Source organism: Ambystoma mexicanum, chromosome 10 (genome assembly GCF_040938575.1).
Source record: "Ambystoma mexicanum isolate Mex_15411 chromosome 10, UKY_AmexF1_1, whole genome shotgun sequence".
In the NCBI taxonomy this organism is placed as follows: domain Eukaryota; kingdom Metazoa; phylum Chordata; class Amphibia; order Caudata; family Ambystomatidae; genus Ambystoma; species Ambystoma mexicanum.
In genome coordinates this window covers 222094746-222121348 of record NC_090932.1, presented here as the reverse complement: position 1 = coordinate 222121348, position 26603 = coordinate 222094746, and the positions used below count along the sequence as shown (strand labels likewise).

Sequence of the window (26603 nt, the reverse complement as noted above, 5' to 3'; positions counted from 1 at the left end):
GGTCAAACTTTGCGCTAGTGCTAATATGTAATGGTATGACCACTTGGTCAAACTTTGCCTTAGTGTTAATATGTCATGGTATGAACACTAGGTCCAACTTTGCCCTAGTGTTAATATGTAATGGTATGAACACTAGGTCTAACTTTGCCCTAGTGTTAATATGTAATCGTATGAAAACTAGGTCAAGCATTACCCGAGAGTTAATACTTAATGGTATGAACACTAGGCCAACATTTGCCCTAGTCTTAATATGTAATGATATATGCACTAGGTAAAACTTTGCCCTAGTGCTAATATGTAATGGTATGAGCACTAGTTTAAACTTGGCCCTTGTGTTAATATGTAATGGTATAAACCCTAGGTCAAACTTTACCCTGGTCTTAATATGTAATGATATGTGCACTAGTTCAAACTTTGCCCTAGTGTTAATATGTCATGGTATAAACCCTAGGTCAAACTTTACCCTGGTCTTAATATGTAATGATATGTGCACTAGTTCAAACTTTGCCCTAGTGTTAATATGTCATGGTATGAACACTAGGCCAAACTTTGCCCTAGTGTTAATATGTAATGGTCTAAACCCTAGGCCAAACATTGCCCTAGTGTTAATATGTAATGGTATGAACACTAGGTCAAACTTTGGATTAGTGTTAATATGTCATGGTCTGAGCACTACGTCAAACTTTGCTCTAGTGTTAATCTGTAATGGTATGAACACTAGGTAAAACGTTGCCCTAGTGCTAATATGTAATGATATGTGCACTAGTTCAAACTTGGCCCTAGTGTTAATATGTCATGGTATGAACACTAGGCCAAACTTTGCCTTGGTGTTAATATGTAATGGTCTAAACCCTAGGTCAAACTTTGCGCTAGTGCTAGTATATAATGGTATGACCACTCGTCCAAACTTTGCCTTAGTGTTAATATGTCATGGTCTGAGCACTACGTCAAACTTTGCCCTAGTGTTAATATGTAATGGTATGAACACTAGGCCAACATTTGCCCTAGTCTTAATATGTAATGATATGTGCACTAGTTCAAACTTTGCCCTAGTGTTAATATGTCATGGTATGAACACTAGGCCAAACTTTACCCTAGTGTTAATATGTAATGGTATGAACACTAGGACAACATTTGCCCTAGTCTTAATATGTAATGATATGTGCACTAGTTCAAACTTTGCCCTAGTGTTAATATGTCATGGTATGAACACTAGGCCAAACTTTGCCCTAGTGTTAATATGTAATGGTATGAACACTAGGCCAACATTTGCCCTAGTCTTAGGGCCTCATTACACGGAAGGCGGTAATGGTTAACGGCCACCGTTAATGGTAACGGTGACCGTTAACCATTACCGCCTTACTACGAGGTCCCTTAGCGGGTTGGTGCTTTAACGCCTGCTTTTTGCAGGCGTTAAAAACCAACCCGCTAAGGGACCTCGGAGCTAATTACGGCACCGCAAAATTGCGGTGCCGTAATTAGCGCCTTCCCCATTCCCATAGAGCCATATGGGGCAGAAATGGGAATGGGGAAGGGCAATGGCGGAAGGGGGATTTACCGCCCCTCCAACCTTGGAATGGGGCGGTAAATCCCCTTTCCGCCAAGGCGAAGCCGGTATTTTACCGGCATGAGCCATGGCGCTAATGGCGCCATGGCTCACCGCCTTCCGTGTAATGAGGCCCTTAATATGTAATGATATGTGCACTAGTTCAAACTTTGCCCTAGTGTTAATATGCCATGGTATGAACACTAGGCCAAACTTTGCCCTAGTGTTAATATGTAATGGTCTAAACCCTAGGTCAAACTTTGCGCTAGTGCTAGTATATAATGGTATGACCACTCGTCCAAACTTTGCCTTAGTGTTAATATGTCATGGTCTGAGCACTATGTCAAACTTTGCCCTAGTGTTAATATGTAATGGTATGAACACTAGGTCCAACTTTGCCCTAGTGTTAATATGTAATGGTATGAACACTAGGCCAACATTTGCCCTAGTCTTAATATGTAATGATATGTGCACTAGTTCAAACTTTGCCCTAGGGGTAATATGTCATGGTTTGAGCACTAGGCCACACTTTGCCCTAGTGTTAATATGTAATGGTCTAAACCCTAGGTCAAACATTGCCCTAGTGTCAATATGTAATGGTATGACCACTTGGTCAAACTTTGCCTTAGTGTAAATATGTCATGGTATGAACACTAGGTCAAACTTTGCCCTAGTGCTAGAATGTAATGGTATGAGCACTAGTTCAAACTTGGCCCTAGTGTTAATATGTAAGGGGATAAACCCTAGGTCAAACTTTGCCCAACTGTGAATATGTAATGATATGTGCACTAGGTCAAATTTTCCCTAGTGCTAATATGTAATTGTATGAGCACTAGGTCAACATTTGCCCTGGTCTTAATATGTAATGATATGTGCACTAGTTCAAACTTTGCCCTAGGGGTAATATGTCATGGTTTGAGCACTAGGCCAAATTTTGCCCTAGTGTTAATATGTAATGATATGTGCACTAGTTCAAACTTTGCCCTAGTGTTAATATGTAATGGTATGAGCACTAGGCCAAACTTTGCCCTAGTCTTAATATCTAATGGTATGTGCACTACGTCAAACTTTGCCCTAGTGTTGATATGTAATGGTATGACCACTCGTCCAAACTTTGCCTTAGTGTTAATATGTCAAGGTCTGAGCACTAAGTCAAACTTTGCCCTAGTGTTAATATGTAATGGTAGGAACACTAGGTCAACCTTTGCTCAGGTGCAAAAAAACACATTGAAAGAATGCCTTTAACACTAGGCAATCAGGCTGGACTGGCCTACAGGGAACTCTGGAGATTTCCCGGTAGCTCTCTGCAGCCTGGGCCTCTTTTGTATGGTATTTCCAAGTTTTCCCATATGAAAAGAATAGGACTTGTTGAAAATATGTACTTTGCGGCCACTTTGAACATTATTTCCAGTGCCTCTTTTGGTTCCCAGTACACACCTTTAGGCAATTTTGCCCTAGTGCTAATACTATCAAAACTTTAACGTGCACCAGTGCAATGTTTCTGTAACATGGACCAGGGCGTGATGTGTGCAACAAAAGCTGTACTGCACTCATGTGCTCGAAGCCAGAGCATTACCTTGGAAATAGCACACTACAACCATCACTTCTGCAGCATTGCTGTAGGGATACGGCAATGTAGCATGCACAATCCAAAGTATTAACACAGATATTCCACCAGAGTACTTAAATAATACTGCACAATAGTGGCTAAAATCGTCTGCGCGACAATGGGAATGGCGCAGTATGAAATGGCTGTGAATCTGGTCCACTGTAATGCAGTATTCCTTCGGTAATAGACTGTGACGCGGTATAATTACTTTCATATCCACAGCATTTCTATAGGAACACGACTTTATAGTGCGTCAAATACACAGCAACGCCATGGGATCAGGGGCACACTATGTGGGAACACCACAGTAAATGCCCAGGTGCAGTGGATCAGCCAGGAAGCCAACTCCTGGTCAGGGCATGTATATTCTTCAGGTGTGAAATATTTTCCCAAGGTGTCCAAGCATCGCATGAACCAAGTTCTGTGCGAGACTTATCAATATGTCTCTTATCCTTAAAGGTGTGTCTTGCCTTTTTGCACCTCCTGTGACACGAGCTCTTTAAGACCCTTTGACACCTCTTTTAAAATGTCTTCATCCGGGTTCCCAATACCTCATGTGCCAAACAAGCTCTTGCCTGTTCTGCACCTCAAGTGGCACGTGTCCCTTTGAGCTTCTCCCTGGGGGACAAGTGCTCATCTTGCAATTTCACAGAGGTGTTGCTAGGGGGGGCTGAGGGGGCTATAGCCCCGGATAGAAGCTCAGAGGCTACAACCAAAAAGGCTAGCTAGCCTCGAGTCCCGGCAGTCCCGACATTAGCCACAGATCTTTTCCAGACCTAGCAACACCCCTGCCACTTCAATACCGCTTGTGAGAATTGGCCAGGCCAGCTTCTCAGCACTTTACAGTGCAAGTACTTCACTAGCCTTTTCAGCAATGCCGAGTTCAAGTGCTTGTGGCAATTGCTCCTTTCATCTGTTCAGCACCTCATGAATGAAGTGCTACATTTATCTTTACTGTACCTCATGTGGCAAATGCTTCTTACATTTCAGGTGGAAAGTGCTCTGTTCCCCTCCTTAGTGCCTCAGGTGGCAAATACTCCACTCAACCCCTCCCCACTTCTTATGGTAAGTGCTTCTTCCACCTCTTTAGAACCTCACTTAGAAAGTACTCTTCTTGGCTTGTCAGTGAGCATCTCTTGTGGCAAGTGTTCGGCTCGGTTTCTCCGACTCTAGGGTGCCTCATCACCTCTCAGCACCATGGCCCTCATTACAAGTTTGGAGGTGTGGAAAAAGGTGGCAGCAATTCCATTACTGCAAATTTTTCTGCACCGCCAAATTATAATTTTTGGCAGATTTACCGCGCAGTAAATCCACCAGTGGTAAATCTACCAAAAATCCCCATGGAGTCCCACAAACTCCAAAAACTGGGGAATTACTACAACTTGTAATCCTTTGATAATTCCTCGGGACCAAGTGTTGGTAACATTAATTCTGTTTGGTGGTATTTTGGCAGATTTACCACTGAAATACTGCCAATCTTGTAATGGGGCCCACAGAGCACAAAAAAAAGCTCTGGCCACGCAGTGCTGAAAAGGTGAGATGAGCACTTTCCATCTCAGGTGATGAGAAGGTGAGAGGAACCCTGGACACATTGTGCTGAGAAGTTTATCAGTAGCTCTGCGGAATTACTGCTGAACTAACGCCAAACCGAATTACCGTTACCACCACTTGGTCATGTGGATTTACCGTGGGATCAACAAGTGGTGCTAGGCAGTGTAAAACCCTATTTGCTGCAGTCCATAGGACACAATGAGGATTTTGATGGAATTTTCACCGGTAAATTGCAGGATTCATTTCACTCCGGGCCTCATTATTAGTTTGGTGGTATCTGGGTGGTAAATCCACCCAGATACCACCACATTTTATTACGGTCATCATCACTTGGTCCGGCGGGATTACTGCTCGATTACAAGTGGTGGTGTAAATCCCCATTTTTTTGAGTCCATATGACTCATTAGGAAATTCTTGGCAGAATTAACGCAGCAGTAATTCCCCCACTGTAATTCTCCCAAAAAAGGTCCAAAAGTCGACAGATTTACCTCCAGTTCATAGCTGGAGTTGAATCCTCCAACTTTCCACCCACCTCATAGTTGGGTGGTGCGGTAATGCAGCAATATATGGTAATACCCTCCCATTTAACCCGCATTGCCTTACTCGAAACGAGACCCTGCATGACCAAACTTGGAGTTTGGCCGAGCAGGAAAGGTGGCAGTAATTGCTTTGCTGCCACTTTTTTAGTGCTCTGACACACTCGGAATGAGGCCCACAGTATTTGAAATCCACCGACCAGACTACAAGCAGCCAGCACTCTGAAGCAGCCACCGTGCTACGGGGTGCATTTATAAAAAAATATGACATCTGCTTTGCAGTCTAATTCGTCTGTCCTTTTCGGGCACTAATGCTTGCCAATCCCGTATGCGATTGCTTACATTTTTAACACTTGATAAGCATTGAAGCTATGCTGAATTACACTCTCGCATGCCACTCTGCTCTCAAATAGTTTTACTTCATCATTCAGAATGGTACTCGATGCTTCATTATTACGACTTGTAAGACTGCGCTGCATTATAAGCTAGGCTGTAATGGTAAAAGAGGCAATCATTCGGAATATTGCCTTTTTGACCTCAGTGCAAATTATTGGGGTTGTTATGAGTTGGGCGGTATACTGGCGGTAAATCTGCTGGAATTCCACCCAACGTGATTACCATTACCGCCACTTGGTCTGGCAGTATTACCACCGGATTACAAGTGGCGATGTACATCCCCATTTTTATTTTAGTCCATAGGACTCAATGGGGCATTTTCGGTGGAATTACTGCAGTGGTACTGCTGCCGCGGTAATTCCACAGAAAATGTGCAGAAAGTCGGCGGAATTACCTACAGCTCAGAGCTGGAGATGAATCCTCCAACTTTCCACCCAACTCATAGGTGCGCTAATGTGGCAGTAACGTTAGACCTGCTGCTTTTTTACTGCACCGCCCAACTCGTAATGATGGCCACTGTGTTTAGCAATGCATACATTTAGAAACCACCTGCTTGGGCATTGTGGTAACACCCCTATGAAAAGCAGCAGTAACAGTGCTGACAGAATTACTGTATGTGGTAATTCCATCTCTCCCAAATTGAGTCTCATAGGACTCCATAATGGGGAATTACGCAAACCCTAGGCTGGGAATAATAGATACCACCTGTGGCTGCCTCAGAATGGTTCTTGCCAACAGTCAGTCATTCTATTAGTGTTTGCATAGGTCAGGAAACAAAACTGCTGAAGCAATCGGTTGCTATTTATGTTTCTGATTTTTATAGACCGCACATTCGCCGGAAGTCTCTTGGTGCTAATTGAATATGTAAAGCCAGTAATTAACAAAACACGTTGAAAAAATAAAGATTTCTAAGAAACGTTTGTAAACCAGATGAGTCGAAACAGACCAAATTGCAACGGGTAACAAGTTGCCCACATAGGGCCTGTGTACCAGGTAAGCAAGACTGATAAGTGTTTTCCGACAGTATGTAGGCACCTTTAGGAGAGGGGCAGACCAAGGACTCCATCATAAGTTTGGCGATCCCAGTGGTAAATCCGCTGGGAAACCCCCAACGTAAATAGCGTTACTGCAACTCGTTCAGGCTTATTAGTACCAGATCCCAGGTTGTGAACAGGGTGTTACTCCCCATTTTGTTAGGAGTCCATAGGACTCTATGGGGCAGTATCAGCGTTATTTCGGCCGGCGTTAATAGTGCCCTGGTAAAAGGGCCGCAAATGGGTGGAAAGTGGCAAGGAGGTAAATCTGCTACTTTCCGCCTGAACTCAGGATTGGGTGGAGCAGTAATGCAGTAGTAATAGCGTTATCACTGCATTTTTACCGCTCCGTCCAACCCCTGATGATGCCCCAAGAACGAAAAATGCATGGGGGAATATATTAGTACAATTTCTTTATAAGAAACACAGGACGATGAGGCCCTGTGCATAATAAGAGAACACCCTTAAACGAGAGTCACTGCTGAAGAGAGAACTAGTGGAGAGGCTGCAGACAATGGCGAGGGCAGGGAAGGATTTGATGTGTTTTGTGTGTGCAAGACAGAAGGCGAAGAGCAGCAGTGATACGTTATAACAGGCATTGGCAATGGCAACAGTTTTGGCTTTTGTGTAGGCATGGAAAGGCATTTGCCAGGCCAGGCACTACCGTAGTGGTATTAACTGCCCATCAATGGTAGCAGCTGCAAAATGGTGTCAGTACCTAGGCTTATAACAGCAGTGCCTGGCAAAGGCCCAGGGGCCGGGAGGAAGTGACCCAACACCACGATTAGATTGTTCCAGGTGTTCCTTTGGCATGGACTCTGATGCCTCCTCTTGAAGGGGCAAAGTGAGAGTGGGAGGGGGCAGAAAAACGCAGGTGATATGGGTCTCCCCCTTGTAAAGGGGAAAAGAGCAAAACAGCTAAAGAACATGGGGGGCCAGAGCATGAACGTCCCGTGTCGCGGGAAGAAGGGGCCTGATCTTGACCTGGGAAGTGAGCCAGCTCCTGCTCCCGGATTTGTTATCTTGGTAGGACAGGGGTAGAATCATGAGGTGGAGGGGCAACATCCATTTGGTGTGGGAGGAGCCTAAACCCCCAGGAATTACATCATGTAGCATTCCAAAATGGGACAGCCTTAGGATTTCGGCGCCCTGGGCGGCAAAAGATGTGTGGGCCCCCCTAATTTGTATAAATAGTGACATCAGTGATATCACAAAATGAGTCATGGGAAGTTAAATTAGAAACATGTTGCCATGCGTAAGGTAGTAGACAAATACACTGTGACGTCCAGTATATGAATTGTCAATATTAACATTTACCTATGTGGCAATACTTTGGTTAAGTGTCGAAACCCAGATTTGAGAGCAGTCTACAATTCAGGAACTTTTGTACATCTCTTCCCAGATGAAACTGGCAGAAATACTGTTTGCAAAAGGTCTTTTGAAACTTTGGTTTAAAAACTCTTTCTGTGGAAGGCATTGCAAAAATATGGTGACTATGTTTTGTTAACTGAAAATAACTGCTTTGTTTCACGATTGTTGTTATTTTTATTGTGTGTATATTTGGACACATTGTTCAAATTAGCAATATGCTTTGATTTCAAAAGCTGCAGGTAAGGATTATATAGACTGTAAAAAAAAATAATGGCAAATAATAACTACGTTTATCAAGTACTGCTCACTGTAATGTGTGAAAAGGTTACCTGTTTGTGTTTCAGTGATTGAAAAATCGCCCCCAGGCCTCTAGACAAGTCCGATCTATGAAAAAGCCTCGTCAAACAGGGACCTCTCCCTGTTCTTCCAAAACCATCAAGGACCACATTGACACTCTCGCTCCTGCCCTGGCTGATTTCTGTGACCACTCCTTCACCTCAGGAGCCTCCCCCTCCCCTCTGAAGCACTCTCATGTGCACCCTCTTCTCAAGAAACCCACAGATGACCCTTCTTGCCCAACTAACTATAGCCCAATCTCCATCACTCCTTTTCTGGGCAAACACTTGGAAAAGCTGGCCATCCCACAGCTTAACTTTCACTCTGATTCTGTTGGTTGATTCCACAACCATCAGTCTGGTGTTAGAGTGGCCAGAAACACAGAAACTGCTCTCCTGAACATCAGCGAAGATCTGCTCTCCAACCTTGACTCTAACATTCCCTCTTTCCTTATCCTACTCGATCTCTCATCTGCCTTGGAAACGGTCAACCATACCATCCTACTCAACCATCTCTATGACAACATGGGTATCTGGCCTGACTGACCTCTTTCCTCTCTGATCGACCCTCGCAGGTCCAACTTGGGTCCTTCCTTTATCTCCCTTTCTACTTATGGTGTTCCCCAGGGGTCTAAGCTCTCACCTTGGCTTTTCAACCAATACATGGCAACTCTCGCCCACCGCATTGCCATTTTCTGCGCCAATTTTCAGTGCTATGCTAATGATGCTCAACTTATTTTCCGGTGTGTCTCGCCACCTCTTCTCCTTCTCCCATCTCTGATTGCTTATCTGTCATTCAGGATTGGTGTGCCACCAATGATCTCTGCCTGACTGACAGCAAGATGGAGATCCTCCACATCAGCACACCTTCACCCTCCTTTCCTGTCACTCTTTTGCCAGCCTCCCTTGGACCTCCTCCTACGCCTACCTGCGAGACTAGGAACCTCAGGGTCATCTTTGACTCCATGATTTCTTTCTCTGCCCACATCTCTGATGTCTCTAAAAAGTCAAACTTCCTACTGCACCTCCTCAGAGGTATTCTGCTTTTCCTCTCCGTCCCCCCGAAGCTCACTGTCTCTCTAGCCCAGGTTCTCCCTAGGTTGGATTGCAACAGCCTCTTTCCAAATCTACCTGCTTCTACTCTCTGCCGTTTGCAACTTATCCAGAACAGGACTGCAAGACTTTTCCTTGGCTTCATGTCCTGGGATCATTTCTCTCCAGCCCTGAAATCTCTCCACTGGCTCCCAGTGGCTGCAAGGATTAAATTCAAGATCCTTTGCATTGTCCACAAGACTTTCAGGGACATGAGCCCAAAATACTTTTCAGCTCTCCCTCCATAAATACCTTTCCTCCCGAGCTCTTGGCTCCTCCACCTCTAACTCCCTCAGGGTCAGTCGTTTCTCAAAGAAACGAGCTGGGGGGAGATCTCTGTCCTTGGCCGGGGCCTTCCTCGGGAACAGCCTCGTTGCCACTCTTGAAACTTGAGGAGAACCATCTCCAGTTCCGGAAGCACCTCAAGACCTTCCTCTTTGCTTGTGCCTTCTCTCCTCCTCTCCCCTGTTGATCTGTTCTGTCTCGGCATCATGCACCTGGTCACCCTCTGACTTTCAGGCCTAGGTACCTGCTCTCCCTGCTACCCACCCACACTGCCTCTTGGCAATCCCTTGCACTGGGGTCTGCATCTGTAACCCTACAGTCCCCCGCCCCCTTTTTTTTCTGCACTTATCAGACACACCCTGTCTGTTGCCTTAAACCTAGCACTTGCCACATGCTGGCTGCACTACCACTGTTTGTTGCTTTTATTATTTATTTATGTTTTATTTCTTTTTATTCCTTTTGCTCAGAACTTTGCACTTCTCCCCCTCTCCCATGCACATTCCCCTTCCCTCTCCCATGCAGTTGCACGTTCTCAATGTCACTGGTTCTAGTAATATATTCATTTTGTTTCTCTCCTTGTTACCCTCCCTTGCCTCATTGCGCTCTGAAACACTTGTGTACGAGCGCAATACAAATAGAATATCACTATCAATACAAATGCAAGGTTCATATATGATGCAATACAAAAATTTGCCTGTAAATGACATTTACTTTGCTGCTGAAACTTCAAAATGCCTGTACATAACACTTTCTAACACTCAGAATCTTGCTTGGCGCTAAAATTCATTTAATCTAATGAAGCACTGTGAATTTATAAGGTCCTGAAATGTTAAGAGCAAAACATTTTCTCAGCAAAACTGGATTGCCTGTGAATGACAATTCCTGTCAAAAACCTGTGTGCAGCCACACTGGGCTACCTGTGAGTGACAGCCCCTATCAAATGGGCTTTCCTGATTAAACTTTAAAGTTGTCTAAAACTAAAGATCTGACGGAATAGCAAATATAAAAGGATTGTTGCTGAAAGGAACACGGATCTCAGTTATTTTGATCCCACATGTTTAAATCTAAGAATGTCATCTGATGCAACAAGTTTGTTTTATGCTGGATTTCAAGTCAAGAAGTTAAGAATTAACTTAGGCTGGCTGGGCCTGCAAGAGATTGAAAAACAGGTTTACACCCAAGGGGAGGGCATTCCTCTTAGCAGATACTCACTGACACCTGATAATTGTGGGGTAAGCCAGACTTTTGTCTGATACCAAGGACTGAACAATGGCAGATTCTCCAGGCCAGGAAATGGACATGTGAAAAGGTCGTAAACTAGGCTTGCAGAAGGAAATCCCAAAGGTGGGGGCTGCTCCTTGCCTCCAGAGACAGACAAAAGGCTGACCATTTGCTGCTAAGAATATGTAATGAACATTTTTTAGAGACTTATAACTCGCTATCCGAAGTGGTGAAAAATATAAAAATGCAGATTTGTTACTCTAATTTTTGGCCCTACATTTCAAAATGTGGTGGAACTGTGTAGCATATTCTGAACAGCAATGGCAACATATGTGGTTTTATGAAACTGTATTTATGCTAGAATTGTTAAACTTTGCACACACATTCTTATGGTGAACACGCATATTTGTGGAAATTTGGAGAAAGTTTGGAAAATGTGTTCATGGAGAAATGGACAAAATGCTGCAAAAAGACGAAACAAGGTCTCACAGCTGTGGGATTTTGATGAACAGATGCTCCATAAAATATATAATCCCTGTATGTGATTTTCGTAGAGGTTACAAATGTTTAATTATGTATTTAGGACAAAATTCGATTTTGATACTAGTGGCTAGGGGAAGTTTCTAAGTATTGTGAAAACCAAACCATAAACTTGATATCATCTGTCTTTGATCCAATCACTCGGATGCAAGGCGGAGATGAGGCTCTGATCGAATCCCAGTTCTCAGGGGCGAGTTTAGTTAAGCCGGTCCATACACCCACTTTTGTGATGTCATTTTGACATGATAAATAGGGACCTGTGACAACACATAGGACAGACTCTCTCTTCTGATTCCAGTGAAGCACTCTGATCCAGCGTTCAACATCCAGCTTTAACATCCTTCCAGATCCAGATGCCAATCCCCAGGCCAAGCAGTAGCTGAACCATGTTCAGCTAGGCCTCAATCTTCAATTAATCCTCAACTAATCCTTACAACCCAGTGGAGCGCTGTGGTGTGGGGAAGAATCCTGAAACTATCTTGCTTGCTACCATAATGCTTGCCTGCTGAACTCACAATCCTGCTGAGCTGAAAAATCCAGAATCAAGAAGGGCAGATCCCATGCAGTTCCGGTGACCGGCCTAGCTGATCCTGTCCCGCGCCTGATGTGCTGTCCTTCCCTGATAGACCCGATCCATTGACCAGAATCTTGACGGGCCTAAAATCTTAAATCCCAGTGGATTGTGAGCATTAACAGGACGCTAGAGAACTATTGTATACCTTGCCTTATCTTTTTCCACCCTAATCTCTGAACTATCCTTACTTTCATAACCAGTAACAGTGTCAAAATCTTAGTGCTATCTTATTCTGTCTATTTGCTAAAGTGTCAGTTCCATAGTCATGTTTATTTGTGTAACTCTGATCCAAAAATCCCACTTCGAGTGTTTGGACTGGTTTCGCCGGGGACGGCGCTGGGGATCTGTTACTGAAGTCATGAATCAGTATCAGAGCTTACTTCGTCCCAACCTGGTTGTCTAGCCTGCATGCTTTAGTCTTGAGTAAAAGCATAACCCATATTTTCTGATTTTAAACTGAAGTTCTTGTCCAAATTCGTGTCTTTATTTCCAAAAAACACCTCTCACTAAAACCTCCATACCTTCCTCAGTTTTGAAGATAGAAATGAACTTTCCCACTGTTACCTAACATCCTTAGCTATCTCCACAACCCAAATCCACATTGCGAAACAGTGGGCCTCATTACGAGGTAGGAGGTAGCCATGGTGCCCCCATTTTTAGCACCATGGCTACCCCCTTACCGCATTCCGGGTCCAGGTTCTCAAAATAGGGACTTAACGGGTCATTCCAACCTTGGAGGACCTGGTAAGTACCCATTCCGAGAACCATTCCCCATTCCCATTCGAGTGGGGGCTATTAGCGAGCCCGTTATTAACTCCCTGGTCCCTGGTCCCTTGGAGGATCCCTTACCTCCAACCTCGTAATGAGGCCCAGTGTCTTTGACCCGTTTTATCAAAAATCGCATAGTAGAAGTTTGCAGCAAATTTACATTTTGCAAAAGTTTTACTCGTGTGAATTGTCTTTAAATTATTTCCCACTTTGCCTTTGAGATTCCAATTGTTTCCTTTTGATGAAATCATTGCTTGTGATTGGTTGCATTTGTTCAAAGCGGCTCCCGTAGAAATTAATAATAATGTAAGCATTTTTGGACTCATTTAGTGTTTTTGCTTAGCCAGTTCCAAAGACATCCTGACAGTTGAAAAGTCAAATCCGTTTTTCTCTTGTGTTTAAGGGGGGAAGGTGGGGGTGATATTCTGTTTGATCTGTATTATTCCTGAGTACCTGCTCTCTCCTCACATCTATTTAAATTGCTTATTGGTGGGTTGAGGGGTGTTGCAGGGGTAACCTCTAACCATAGTGCTATGTGTTCCAAACCAAAGCAAAAGTATTATTTTCTTTGCTGCATTCTTTTTGTGTTCATTACTTGATTCCCAGTGTATTAAAGATATTGGGCCTCATTACACGGTAGGCGGTGGAGCAAGGTGCTGTTAGCACCTTGGTCCATGCTGGTAAAATCCACCTTGGAGGAAAGGGGAATTACCGCCCTATTCCAAGGTTGGCGGGGCGGTAATTCCCCCTTCCCCCATTGCCCTTCCCCATTCCCATTTTTGCCCCATAGGGCATAATGGGAATGGGGAAGGTGCTAATTACGGTACCGCAAATTGCGGTACCGTAATTAGCAACCTGGTCCCTTTGCGGGTTGGTTTTTAACGCCTGCTAAAAAGCAGGCGTTAAAGTACCAACCTGCAAAGGGACCTCGTAGTAAGGCGGTAAGGGCTAACGGTCACCGGTGACCGTTAACCCTTACCGCCTTCCGTGTAATGAGGCCCATTGTTCATTGTCCTTGTCACCACTTGGTGATTGTTGTTACCTATTAAAATATATTGTGATTTTAATTTCTAAATAAATAAACAAATATTTACCATTCCAAACTAGCCTGATTCCTGGTTCAGTGTGACCGGGGGAGGGGGGGTATTTTGAGAAGGGTGTGATATGAGTGGTATATCATTCAGAATATTGAACTTATAGACAAAAATAAATAAGGGTTTCATTTGCGCACTATATTGCTAGGCGAGACCTGGGTGTGTGCCTGATTGAAATCCCTTACAGCTTGGGGGCTCGTGTCCGGGATCCTGAATTTGACCTACCACTCATGACAGTCTAACACAGCATACTAGCCGGCAGAGTACATACACCTTGTTGGGTTGGCATGCTGTGCTACACTGTACAAGCACCCTTCAAAAGAAATACTCAAAAGATTTGGGCCTGTTTGCAAAAGTAAATTAACTCTGAGATAAGTCAGAAGGCAATTAATATTTCTGAAATGGCAATCCCAGAGGAAATTAATATTGCTAGGGAACACTTCCTGCACAAACTGTTTGTCATGGGTGAGTGGCCAGAACAGGATGAACAGGTATGGCCGCAGGAAATAAAACAACAAGTCACTGCAATCGACCTTGATACCTGGCAGGACAAGGGTCCATTACATCAAGCACTTAACGAGCTGTACACGGCCCCAAAAATAAAAGAAGAGCAGTGTAAAATTGCCAAAATAGCGGCCTACCTGTACCTCCACATAGGAATCATACAGGAAAAGCATGCAGACAATATAGATTTGACAAAGAGGGAAGGGGAAGCACTGCAGAAAATCCAGACTAATCTGGACTCTGCAGAGCAAAGGCTCCAGGAAAGTCAAGAATCAGAAGCAGAGGTTGGGCAGTATATCGCCAAACTAAAAGAAGATCTGGCTATCTCACTGCAAAAGAATGTAGAGCAACATACCCAGGTACAGACACTACAAAAAGAGTGTCAGGAAAGGTTTGACTCTTTACAACAGAGTCAACAGAAGTTGGAGCAGCAACTAACCTTTAACAGAGCCTGCGCGGAGCAGGTAGTCACCCTACAAAACCGCATAGAATCCTTGAAAGAGGAAAATAATAAATTAATTATTAAAGACATCCACTCTCAAGAGGAATTTGATGAGGAGCGCCAGAAATCTAGTGCATTTAAAAAACAGAGGGAGGACCTGGCTGCACAGAGGGGCACTCTAACTCAGGAGAGGGACGCCTTAGGCCAGGAAGTCAGCCAATTAAAAACTAAGTTAGAGGAAAGGAAGCTTGCCCTTCAGGAGTTTAGTGAAATTAAAACTGATTATGAAAAGCTACTAGAGCACACCAGGCGGGTGGAGGATGCTCTGGTAAAGAACACTCAGGCCAATAAGGACCAAACTCAGGAGGTGAGTCTCCTGCAGCTAAAATTGACCGAGTATTTCCAATCCAGTCAAGAAGTACAGAGAGACCATGAGGCTCTCTGTGAAAAGAATGACAGACTCCATAAACAAATAGCCACGCAGGAGCAAATCATTGAGACCAGTAAGGCCATAATAGAGGAGCAAAAGGGTCAGATTTTGGCATTTCTTCAGGGAATATGGGCTGAAAGAGATGAGATAAGAAGGGACAGAGAAACCCCTGAGCACAACCTCAGGACCCCTGTCATCAGGGACTTTAATCCCTTCAGTTCCATGGACTCTGCCACCCTCATGTCCGCTGGCTCATATGAACCAAGGGCCAATGGGATGGTAGACTTCAGCACAATGGGAAATATGGGACTGACAGATCAGCGCCTCCCAGAAATGGGTGGGTGGGCATCGCTGTACAGATTGCCAAATGTTAGGGCTAGCCTCTCTGATCAGGGAGACTCCAGTGAGGGGAGAATCAGATAATTGGATCCTCAAAAATATTGCCTACCAAGGGATCAGTCTGTCAAATTTGGTGGGGAACTCCATGAAACTAGACCCACCAAGAGTATCTTAACCTCTTCCCAGCTAGGGCAGTGGGTGGGGTGTACTCAGCCCATCCTGGGAGCAAGGGAGAGTCAGAAGACTCTTCTTAGTACCACAGGTCTCAAGAAACTAGGCCCCCACATTCTGCAAGCTATTCCCATGCCCGCAGAATCAGGGAGAGCCTAGAGGATCAGATAGCCATCTCCTGTAGCAGTGCCTCTGAGTCAGAGGATGAGTGAACAAGGGTGACTAAGATGAAAAAGGCCAACAAAATTAAGAGGGCCCTACTGAAAGACCCCCTGAAACAAATCAAGGCCATTAGGAGCGTCATAACTCCTTATCATAAAAATGCCAAATATTCAATTTGGGAGCACCTCGAGTTGTATGAACAAATGATGGATACTTTCCACCTGAAGGATAGCCAAAGTTGCATTCAATATGTCAAGTGGACATTTTCCCCTGAATACTCCATCTTCTTTGCGGGGCTGGATGATCAGAACCACTCAAGATGGTCCACCTATGGGGCGGCCATCTTAAAGCATTTCTCCATACATAGAAACCCTCAAGAGGCCCTCAAGGCTGCCTACAATCTGGATTGTGGGGGAGACCAGCCCCCACAAGAATTTGTACAAGAGTTAAAACGTGCCTTTGCGCAGACCACTAGGAGGGTGCGCACAGACAGTAGGGAGTTCATAAATACCTTCTTTCATGCACTCCCTAAATACATCATGACCCAGCTGGTGAGGGACTTTCATGAGAAGAGATCACTAGACTGGGCCATTGAACAAGCAACTCACATTTATGAAGTGCAGAAACCGGTAGAAAATAAAAGTACCAATAAAAACCCCAAACAAACCAATACCCCTGCTGCTGCTAAGGTGCCGGAGGTGAAGGTTTCCCCCATTTTAGATCTGGAAATGGGGGGGCCTAAAAATACTCCTGTGCAAAGCCCTCCTAACCAAAGACCCAGAAGGCCCTCGGGCCAATCCCAGACAGGTAGTCAGGGAGGTAACCCCCAAATGGGACCTCTAACTCCCCTGACTATATCAGCCCCCGTTACAAGGGCACCAGACCCATCCTGGGCTTTGTGTGGACTCCCCCAGCCCAACAGGGGGGATCCAACCAGGCAGCTGCAACCCAGGAAACTTCCCTCCTAACCTTCCCCAGGAGGCGAGTAATCCCCCAAATGCCGGGTTGAGTTTCTTTCCCCGGTACCCGCCAAACATCAACCCCCAAAACAACCCTTCTTTCTTTCCCCACTTTCCTGAGCCCAGACAGCCCAATCGGGAGAGCGGAGGCCAAGGGTGGAGGGGTAACAGAACTATCCCAACCAAGGGTATTATGGGAGAAGGGACAGTTACCCTTCCCGTGATCAACCTAGGATAGACCAGAGAACCCCGTACCAGCCAGAGTGGGTGTTCCAACTGGAGCGCCAGGTCCAGAACTTGTCACAGGATCTGGGTCGCATGTTGAGGGCTCAGCAGAACCCTCAGATGAACATGGCAGCCCAGAACCCCTCAAATCAAGGGTCTGGTACTCGAGAACAATGACGGGGAGAGAACCCTGACAACCCACCGGTTCCTAGGGAAGAAGCACAGGGGGAAAGGGTGTGTAAAGCCTTAGAGGAAGCTTCCTTCCCCACTTGTGAAAAGCCCCAGCAAACCCAGGAACCAGAACTAACATTTGCTGCCCCCGAAAGTCTGCAACCTAAGGAACGGAGGGCGGGTAGGAGAAATAAAGGGCCTAAAAAGACCCATTTTGTGGAGCAGGTTAGAATCTTCCAATTTGGAGGAGAGGGGTCCTCAGAGGATTATGGGAAAGGATCTTCTCCTTCAAGGATGGGGGAACTCCTCCCAAAGAAAAATGGGTCCTGAGAGATCCTAATCCAGACTGGGTAAATGTGGGGACTGAGTTAAAACCACCCATCATTGAACCCCAAAATGACCAGCCAGAAAATTACCTGGCCCAAACCAATTCTGGTGACTGTGTCCAAAAAAGGGGGGGCAGCCCAGAGTCAGAACCAGGGGAGTCCAAAACTCCCCCAATATCCAACTGTCACCTTTTTCTTACAGGTTCCCAAGATCCCAAACAAAATCCTGCCCAAATTACCCCTCAGTCAGAATCCAGAGCAAATAAATTAACCCACCAATTGGACCAAAATGCGCATTATCTTTGCCCCCTTGAGGAAAAGGAGGGAAGATTTTATGCCCCGGTCCAAATGCAAGGGCAATGTGCTATTCCAGCACTGGCGGACACTGGATCCCAAGCAACTTTGCTATCAAAGAGGATCTTTGAGCAGCTAAATTCAGGAAGGGGGGAAGATACCAAATTCCTCTCACCCCTCTTCCTGGACAGTGCCAGAACTTTGACGGGAAGGACATTTCTGTTCAAGAGTCTGCAGAGCTTCAAATTAAAATTGGGCGACACAAACTGAAGCACCCGGTCCTAGTTGTGGTGCCAGAAGGAACCCCCTGTCTATTAGGGAATGACATCCTCTGCAGGCTGCCCCCCTAATAAATTGTGTCAATAAGGTACTCTGGACCCAGACTCAAAGGCCAATTAAATTGAAACAAAGCGTCAACCATGTTAGTCTAAATGGCACATGCCACATGGTCAAACAAAAACTGGACCAAATCAGGTTCTACTTTCAAAACAATGACATACCCGACGTCAGTGTCATAGCTGTGGGACAACCAACTGGTGATGAGAACGCCTCTCCATTTCTGCAAATCAGCCTCCCTTCCAGTCTCAAGTGGCATTCCACCCTGGAAGGGGATACATTGAAATGTTATACTAATGTGAAATCAGAAAGTCCCAAGTACATAGCCAAAATTGATGTCAAACCAGCACAAAACTTAGCTGGCATTCTGAAAAAGGGTGAGCAGCTCTTCCTCCTGATTCAGTTAAATGACGGGAAGGAGTCTGTCCTCGCCCGAGTTGACTTGAATAGCGAAGAAAGCTTAATCAGCAAAGTATTATTTAAAAAACTCCCAAAAGACCAGACCCTACCCACCGTAGAGTCAGTGCAGCAATGGGTATGGGACCTGGAAACGCCCCGCTCCAAACATCCTCTGCTTAGCAGTTGCATGATCAAAATTTCTAGGGATGACAAAAGCATAGTACATACTTGTTGGGTTGTGCGAGGTGTTCCTTCCTCCTTTTATATGAGTTGTGACCTCCTCAACCAACTGGAGATTAATTTGGACCCCAGTTATTGCCAAGCCCGGTCCCAACTGGAGAGTAAATCTCAGGGTCCTGGCAAACCTAAAGAAAGCCTTCCGGTCAGCACTAGTGCTATGGTAGGAAATGGAATTTCAGAAATGGAGGAGAGGTGACCATCCCGGGTCTCACCTACAGAATCCGCATCCCCAAGGGCAGTTTGACAGAGGGGGAAGACAAGTGGGTCCACATAAAACAGCTAAAGAGTTGCCACCCCAGGCACACTTTGCGGCAGGTAGAAGAGCTTACCGGAAACCCAGAGGGGGGAATTGCGGACAGCTAGAACATTTTTTAAATATTCATTGATTACACCTGAGCAAAAGGAGTAAATGATCACTGAATATAGATGGGGAATATTGCCAATTGTTAGGGAATGCAAGTGTCTTTCCCACTGCTGAGATCCCCCGAAGATGTGTGGGTACAGTAGTGGGAAAATTTTCATAACCATGTTATGTTCTATTTTCTAGTATTGGCACTAAAATCCCAAGAATCACCAAGGAGGACCACTCAAGGACTGGGAGGAAAAACCCAAGGAATCCATCCCATCCCAACCCGAACCAGAGATGAGAGTGGGTTGCCTCAATCGCTGACGGGAGAAGCAACTGAATTTCTCCACATGGGCAGAAAAGAACATCCCACTCTCCCGACTCCCCCTCGACAGGAAATCAAAACGAAGTTGGGAGGGGGATTTGTGGCATGTATTCACTCACTCTGCTATACTATGCGGCCTCACTCTGCTATCTCTGGTGTGAGAAACAGCAAAAGGTCGGCAAAACATTTGTGCGCGCCAAAACCTCCAAAACCGCATTTTCTACACACAAAAAGATGGCTGCACAACCTGCCACCCATGGTGCATGTGTGGTGGAACAGAGCACACGCTGCAGAAAAAGTGCCTGTGGGCTCCATGACAACTAAACATATAGTGCAGAGGGGGCAGCAGCTCTTTGCAAGTGAAACTCCAAAATTTGCCTTTAAATGACATTTACTTTGCTCCTGAAACTTCAAAATGCCTGTACATAACACTTTCCAACACTCAAAATCTTGCTTGGCGCTACAATTCATTTAATCTAATGAAGCACTGTGAACTTGCAAGGTCCTGAAATGTTAAGAGGAAAACATTTTCTCAGTAAAATTGGATTTCCTGTGAATGACAATTCCTGTCAGAAATCTGTGTGCAGCTGCACTGGGCTACCTGTGAGTGACAGCCCCTGTCAAATGGGCTTTCCTGATTAAACTTTAAAGTTGTCTAAAACTAAAGATCTGCCGGATTAGCAAATATAAAAGGATTGTTGGTGAAAGGAACACAGATCTCAGTTGTATTGATCCCACAGGTTTAAATCTAAGAATGTAATGTATCTATGTCATCTGATGCAACAAGTTTGTTTTATGCTGGATTTCAAGTCAAGAAATTACGAATTAACTTAGGCTGGCTGGGCAGGCCAGACTTTTGTATGCTACCAAGGACTGAACAATGGCAGATTCTCCAGACCAGGAAACGGATGTGTGAAAAGGTCGTAAACTAGGCTTGCAGAAGTAAATCCCAAAGGTGGGGGTTGCTCCTTGCCTCCAGAGACAGACAAAAGGCTGACTATTTGCTGCTAAGAATATGTAATAAACATTTTTTAGAGACTTATAACTTGCTATCCGAAGTGGTGAAAAATATAAAACGGGCAGATTTGTTACTCTAATTTTTGGCCCTGCATTTCAAAATTTGGTGGAACTGTGTAGCATATTCTGAACAGGAATGGCAATATATGTGGTTTTATGGGAACTGAATTTATGCTAGAATTGTTAAACTTTGCACACACATTCCTATGGTGAACATGCATATTTGTGGAAATTTGGAGAAAGTTTGGAAAATGTGTTTTTGGCGAAATGGATAAACTGCTGCAAAAAGGCTAAACAGGTCTCACAGCTGTGGGATTTTGATTAACAGATACTCCATAAAATATTTAATCCTTGTATGTGATTTTCGTAGAGGTTACAAATGTATAAATATGTATCTAGGACAAAATTTGATTTTGATACTAGTGGTTAGGGGAGGTTTCTAAGTATTATAAAAACCAAGCCATAAACTTGACATCATCTTTTTTTGATCCAATCACTCGGATGCAAGGTGGAGATGAGGCTCTGATCCAATCCCAGTTATCAGGGGCAAGTTTAGTAAAGCCGGCCCATACACCCACTTTTGTGATGTCATTTTGACATTATAAATAGGGACCTCTGACAACACATAGGACAGACTCTCTCTTCTGATTCTAGTCTTGAGTCAAAGCATAACCCATATTTTCTGATTTTAAACTGAAGTTCTTGTCCAAATTCGTGTCTTTATTTCCGAAAAACACCTCTCACTAAAACCTCCATACCTCCCTCAGTTTTGAAGATAGAAACGAAATTTCCCACTGTTACCTAGCATCCTTAGCTATCTCCACAACTCAAAACCGCGTTGCGAAACAGTGTCTTTGACCCGTTTTATTAAACATCGCATAGTAAAAGTTTGCCACGAATTTACATTTTGCAAAAATGTTACACTTGTCAATTGTCTTTAAATTATTTCCCACTTTGCCTTTGAGATTCCAATTGTTTCCTTTTGATTAAATCATTGCTTGTGATTGCTTGCATTTGTTCAAAGCGGCTCCCGTAGAAATTTATAATAATGTAAGCATTGTTGGACTCATTTAGTGTTTTTGCTTAGCCAGTTTCAAAGCCATCCTGACAGTTGAAAAGCCAAATCTATTTTTCTCTTGTGTTTAAGTGGGGAAGGTGGGAGTGATATTCTGTTTGATCTCTATTATTCCTGAGTACCTGCTCTCTCCTCAGATCTAGTTGAATTGTGTATTGGTGGGTTGAGGGGTGTTGCAGGGGGAACCTCTAACCATATTGCTATCTGTTCCAAACCAAAACAAAAGCATTCTTTTCTTTGCTGCATTATTTTTGTGTTCATTACTTGATTCCCAGTGCATTAAAGATATTGTTCATTGTCCTTGTCACCCCTTGGTGATTGTTGTTACCGATTAAAATATGTTGTGATTTTAAATTCTAAATAAATAAACAAATATTTACCTTTCCAAACTAGCCTGATTCCTGGTTCAGTGTGACCGAGGGGGGGGGGGGGGTATTTTGAGAAGGGTGTTATATGAGTGGTATATCATTCAGAATATTGAACTTATAGACAAAAATAAATAAGGGTTTTGTTTGCGCACTACATTGCTAGGCGAGCCTGGGTGTGTGCCTGATTGAAATCCCTTACACTGTAGGGCTCGGAATAATAGTTACATGGTAAGTAAACTGGGTATTCCCTTGGCATGTAGTCCCTAGAGTAAAGCATACAAATGTATAATATTGGCAAATTGTCCTCACTCAGATTCAGTGGGAATAACCTACTCCGAGTCGCCCACATTTCCAGTTCTTTCAGGTATTGACCACGTTACTGTACTGATATTTTACCGTTGTCTATTTCTCCGTTCATTCAGCACTGAACGTTATGCCTGATAGTTCACCTTTTGTCCCTTTTGCCTTTGCCAGTCTAGGGGAGGACCCTTGAAGTATGAGCTGTCCAGCTGGCTCCAGATTGAAGGAGTGACCCTGGAAGATGCGGGGACATACGACTGCATTGCACACAACAGACTCGGCCGTGTCACGGCGCACGCACAGCTCCGCGTGATGGCAACAGGTACTTTCAGTGCACCAGGCTTTCACAGAGACATCTCTAACTTTATCTTTCTGGGGAATGCACATCTGGCTGCAGGATTGATTGACAGCATACCAGTGTATTCTGTATGTGTGTACCACATGACCACACACAGCCATGTTAAGAATGTGTACACGGGTGCTCACAAATGTGAAGTATGACAGTCAGTGATTTTGAGGACCTGTGACAAAAATAGTTTTAGACTTTGCCAGTGAGTCCCTGGTAGCACCTGGACATGTAAAAGTGCAAGAATAGTTGCAGTTAGTATAATGTGAGTGTGGCTACTGCTTTAAATTACAGTGTTGGAAAGTTTTAGCATCTAGATTTCAAGCATCCAGTTGTACTATTTTGACAAGCAGGACGGTGTGTCCACCGGTGCATGGAGAACAAGTTGAAAAAGGACCTTATTACGAGTTTGGCTGTAATTCCAGAGGAACATCCTTTACCGTTACAGCCACTCACTTTGGCAGAATTGCCACCAGATTACGAGCGTGGCAACAACGGTGTTAGTCGCCATTCCTGGAGTTCATATGACTCCTTTTACACAAAATGCCACGGGTGCTATTTCCCTCTGTGGTAATTCCTCCTGTTTTTGTCATTAAAGTGGATGATATATGTCTCCAGCACTTGGCTGGAGCTATCTCCCACATGGCTGAAGGTATCTCCTCCACTTTACATTCAAACCTGGAATTTGGCGGTGCAGGAAAAGTGGCAGTACATCTGTTGCCACCAGAGAAGTGGCAGTAAGAGAACTGTTAATGAGGCCCCATATCCGTTAGTGCGAGTGTGTGGATGAATTCCTTAAGAGAATTGCACTCCAATCGAACAAATCCCAGCACGTAACTCCTTAAAATAGGGAAACTAGCCCGACAATTAGCAAGTCCTTATAGTATCCAGTTTTATTAAATGACCAAAGTTTTAAAAAGAGAAAAACATAGTACAACGCGTTTCACGGCGTCCTCGCCGCTTGTTCGCATACATATAATATCGATTTTCAGGTGATAATGGTACGAACCATAACATATGTGTTGTTACTCCACTGACTTTCCAAACTAATTGAAGTTGTCAACTTACACATCCAAGTTTAGTGCATGAATATATGTAATGGACACCTGTTTCAGGGGTAGTGCCCTGCTGCCTTTAGAACTTTGGCATTACCCGACGAGAAACTGTATTTCTGTTTCTTCATATTTGTCCTTTTGTTTAAAAAAGCCTGGCACTTTACGTCCGTCCATCACGCACAGCAAAGTCACTGCTTGTACTGACACCACCATGCTTGTGCATTAAACATCCCAGCAAAGCATCGTCACATGTAATGATGTCACTGAGCAGCATTTATGTCATTCCTCTGGACATTTCTGGAAGCTGTTGTCTTGTCCAGAGTGATAGAGTTTGTATTGACATTAGAAATGGTCTTATACTCATTGGCTCATATTGTAAATGCTATTCACAATTTAAAAAACCTTGTGTAGGCACATCTCTACTTTTCAGCTCAATTATAACTGATGGACCTGATAAATAACCATTAGTAATTTCTCAAATTTAAGGGAATGAAAAATGCATCATGGGACGCCGGTGTGTAACGTATAATAGCATTACTGGCCAACACCCGTAGGCTGTCCTCATAGGCAAACAGTTCTCGGGATCATGATTTTCTCAGCGCATTGGCAGTATCTGGCGGCATACAAGATTGTATCTCCTCTGATCCGAATTGCTCTCTGCTGACCTCATGCACAAAATGTATGTATCACGTTCTTCCCCTCTGAGTACAAGTAGAGTATGGGGGGCATACAAGCTTACATCTCATTTGATCAAAACTCCCCTACACTATTATGTCACCCAATATGTATGGTCAACTTATTTAATATGGCTCTAGGTAAAATAAATAGTCCGTGTTCTCTTTTATGGAGGTTGGTCTTGGTTGATTCTGTTTCATAACCTACAGCCCACTGCAGAAGAGCCCATTGGAACTGCCATGTCTATGTTGTGAGCTAACAAAATGTTGTACCATAGGACCTGTCAGAACCTGATTTTGAATTCAGCTTTTGGACACCATTTGCCTGGTTTTCACTTTTCTCTCTTTCCTACATGACAGGTGTCCATAGAGCACGCATTCACACCAGTAGGAGATCTTCACACTCATGACAGATGTGTATTGTTGCCCAACTTAATGATACTCATTTTATCGACCTCTGAAAGAGGAAGGGCTTAGTGGACCTGCCGGGATTAACACATATGACCTTGAGGTCAAACACAGATCCATGTAGTTGATGCATTAGTGCACTAAGCCAGAGTCCCTTATCACAGGGGCACGTAATTGCATCACCATTTTGCTGGTGTAGTTAGACAAAATACTCTGTAACTAGTGTTCTGACAAACCTATTGCAATTGCTGTGCCCCTCTTAGTAGGTTTACACAGCTCACATTGTCCACAGGAAAGAACTTTGCATAGCTCAATTTCTTACATTACTACTTCTCTTGTACACGAGTCTGGAGGATTCAGGGGTTCTGAACATCCTTGAGGAGTTTCCATTTGTTAGAGATGACATTTTTCATTCGGTTGGACCAATTCAAATACATACAATACATTTATGTTCCTGAGTTTGTTTCTGTGCTTTGGAATCTAATAGAGCCTCCTTATTGTTGTTGCATGCTCTTTTTTCCACTTTTCCCACCAACCTCCTTGAGTACCCTTTCTTGATCAATTACGATATGCCCTTCTTACCTAAATGCAGCGTTCCTTCTCCATGCTCTTCCTTTAATCATGTAAACTGCCCACAGCACAGGGTTTCCTGAATATATTTTGGTGGACGCTCTCCTAATGGTATAATGAATGGCTATCAATGGATTTATGGAATGGCTTCACCTGTGTTGTCTTGTCTAGTCATAAACCGTGATATCAAAAAAATACTATCTGTCAATATTCATCATAAATTTGAACTTTATGTATTTTGCTAACCGAGACATTACAAATAAGGTTTCATCTCCTGCTGCTCCTTGCCAGGTGACTATCAAATTCTTGATGGAATGTTTTCATAGTGTTATGTGTTTTACAAATCGGTTAGTGTCTGGATATAACACGAGCTCTTAAAACATCTAAATAAATACATTGACTATATTGGGCACCAAAGTGGTGCCCATAATCGCCCGCTACACCTGACGGTAGAATGTGCCCGTAGCCATTATCTGTTAGTGCCATTAACACACGCTGAATGCGTTGGGTGTGTTATGTTCCCTTCTTTTTGGATAGATTTGTTCAATTACTGTTAATGAAGCATCTTTTTAGTATCTAGCAGTGTTACAGCAAAGCTTATGAGCAGGCGTATTAAAGAATTGTAGACATGGCCTTGCAGTATATTAATAACTTCAGTGTTTCCCCTGCCATAGGACTTCCTATGCGTAACATTGGTTGTCAAACAAAAGTCAGAAATTTGGATGAGGGCTCCAGTATTCAGTGAAAAGCCAAACTGTTGGGTGGTGAGAGGATTGATGGAACATTCTTTAATTTTTGGCAAAATCTAAAAATATTAGGTTTCTTCTTTACAAATACATCAGCTACCTGTTTGCGTACTGCTCCTGGTGTGAAACTTTCAGACATTTCGCCAATAACATCACAGAGCCTTAGAGCAGCGTCATCTGTCAGTTTGACATAGCTCCTGCCATCACTTAATTGTCTCTCATTCAACATCAATATTACGACAGGTTTGAAAAGAGCACAAATAAACCTTTTCCCTGCAGTGTGATAGTAGAATAGGCCATTTCATGCAAAAGGCCACAGATGCACAGCACCACCGAGTAGCCATCACTAGGAGTTCACCTTCACATGAGACACACAGCAACACACTAGAGATATACAAAAGAGCTGAACAAGCTGCCTTTTCC

General features: G+C 44.0%; 1 protein-coding gene across 1 annotated transcript in view; it reads left to right on the top strand.

Moving 5' to 3' along the window:
* The window catches only part of LOC138491290 (kazal-type serine protease inhibitor domain-containing protein 1-like), a 173483-nt gene that overhangs the window by 136300 nt on the left and 10580 nt on the right, over positions 1 to 26603 (top strand). Inside the window, exon 3 of the mRNA XM_069617721.1 lies at positions 22556 to 22703. Within this exon, the coding sequence (XP_069473822.1) occupies positions 22556 to 22703 (148 nt within the window). The remainder of the gene's footprint in view (positions 1 to 22555; positions 22704 to 26603) is intronic.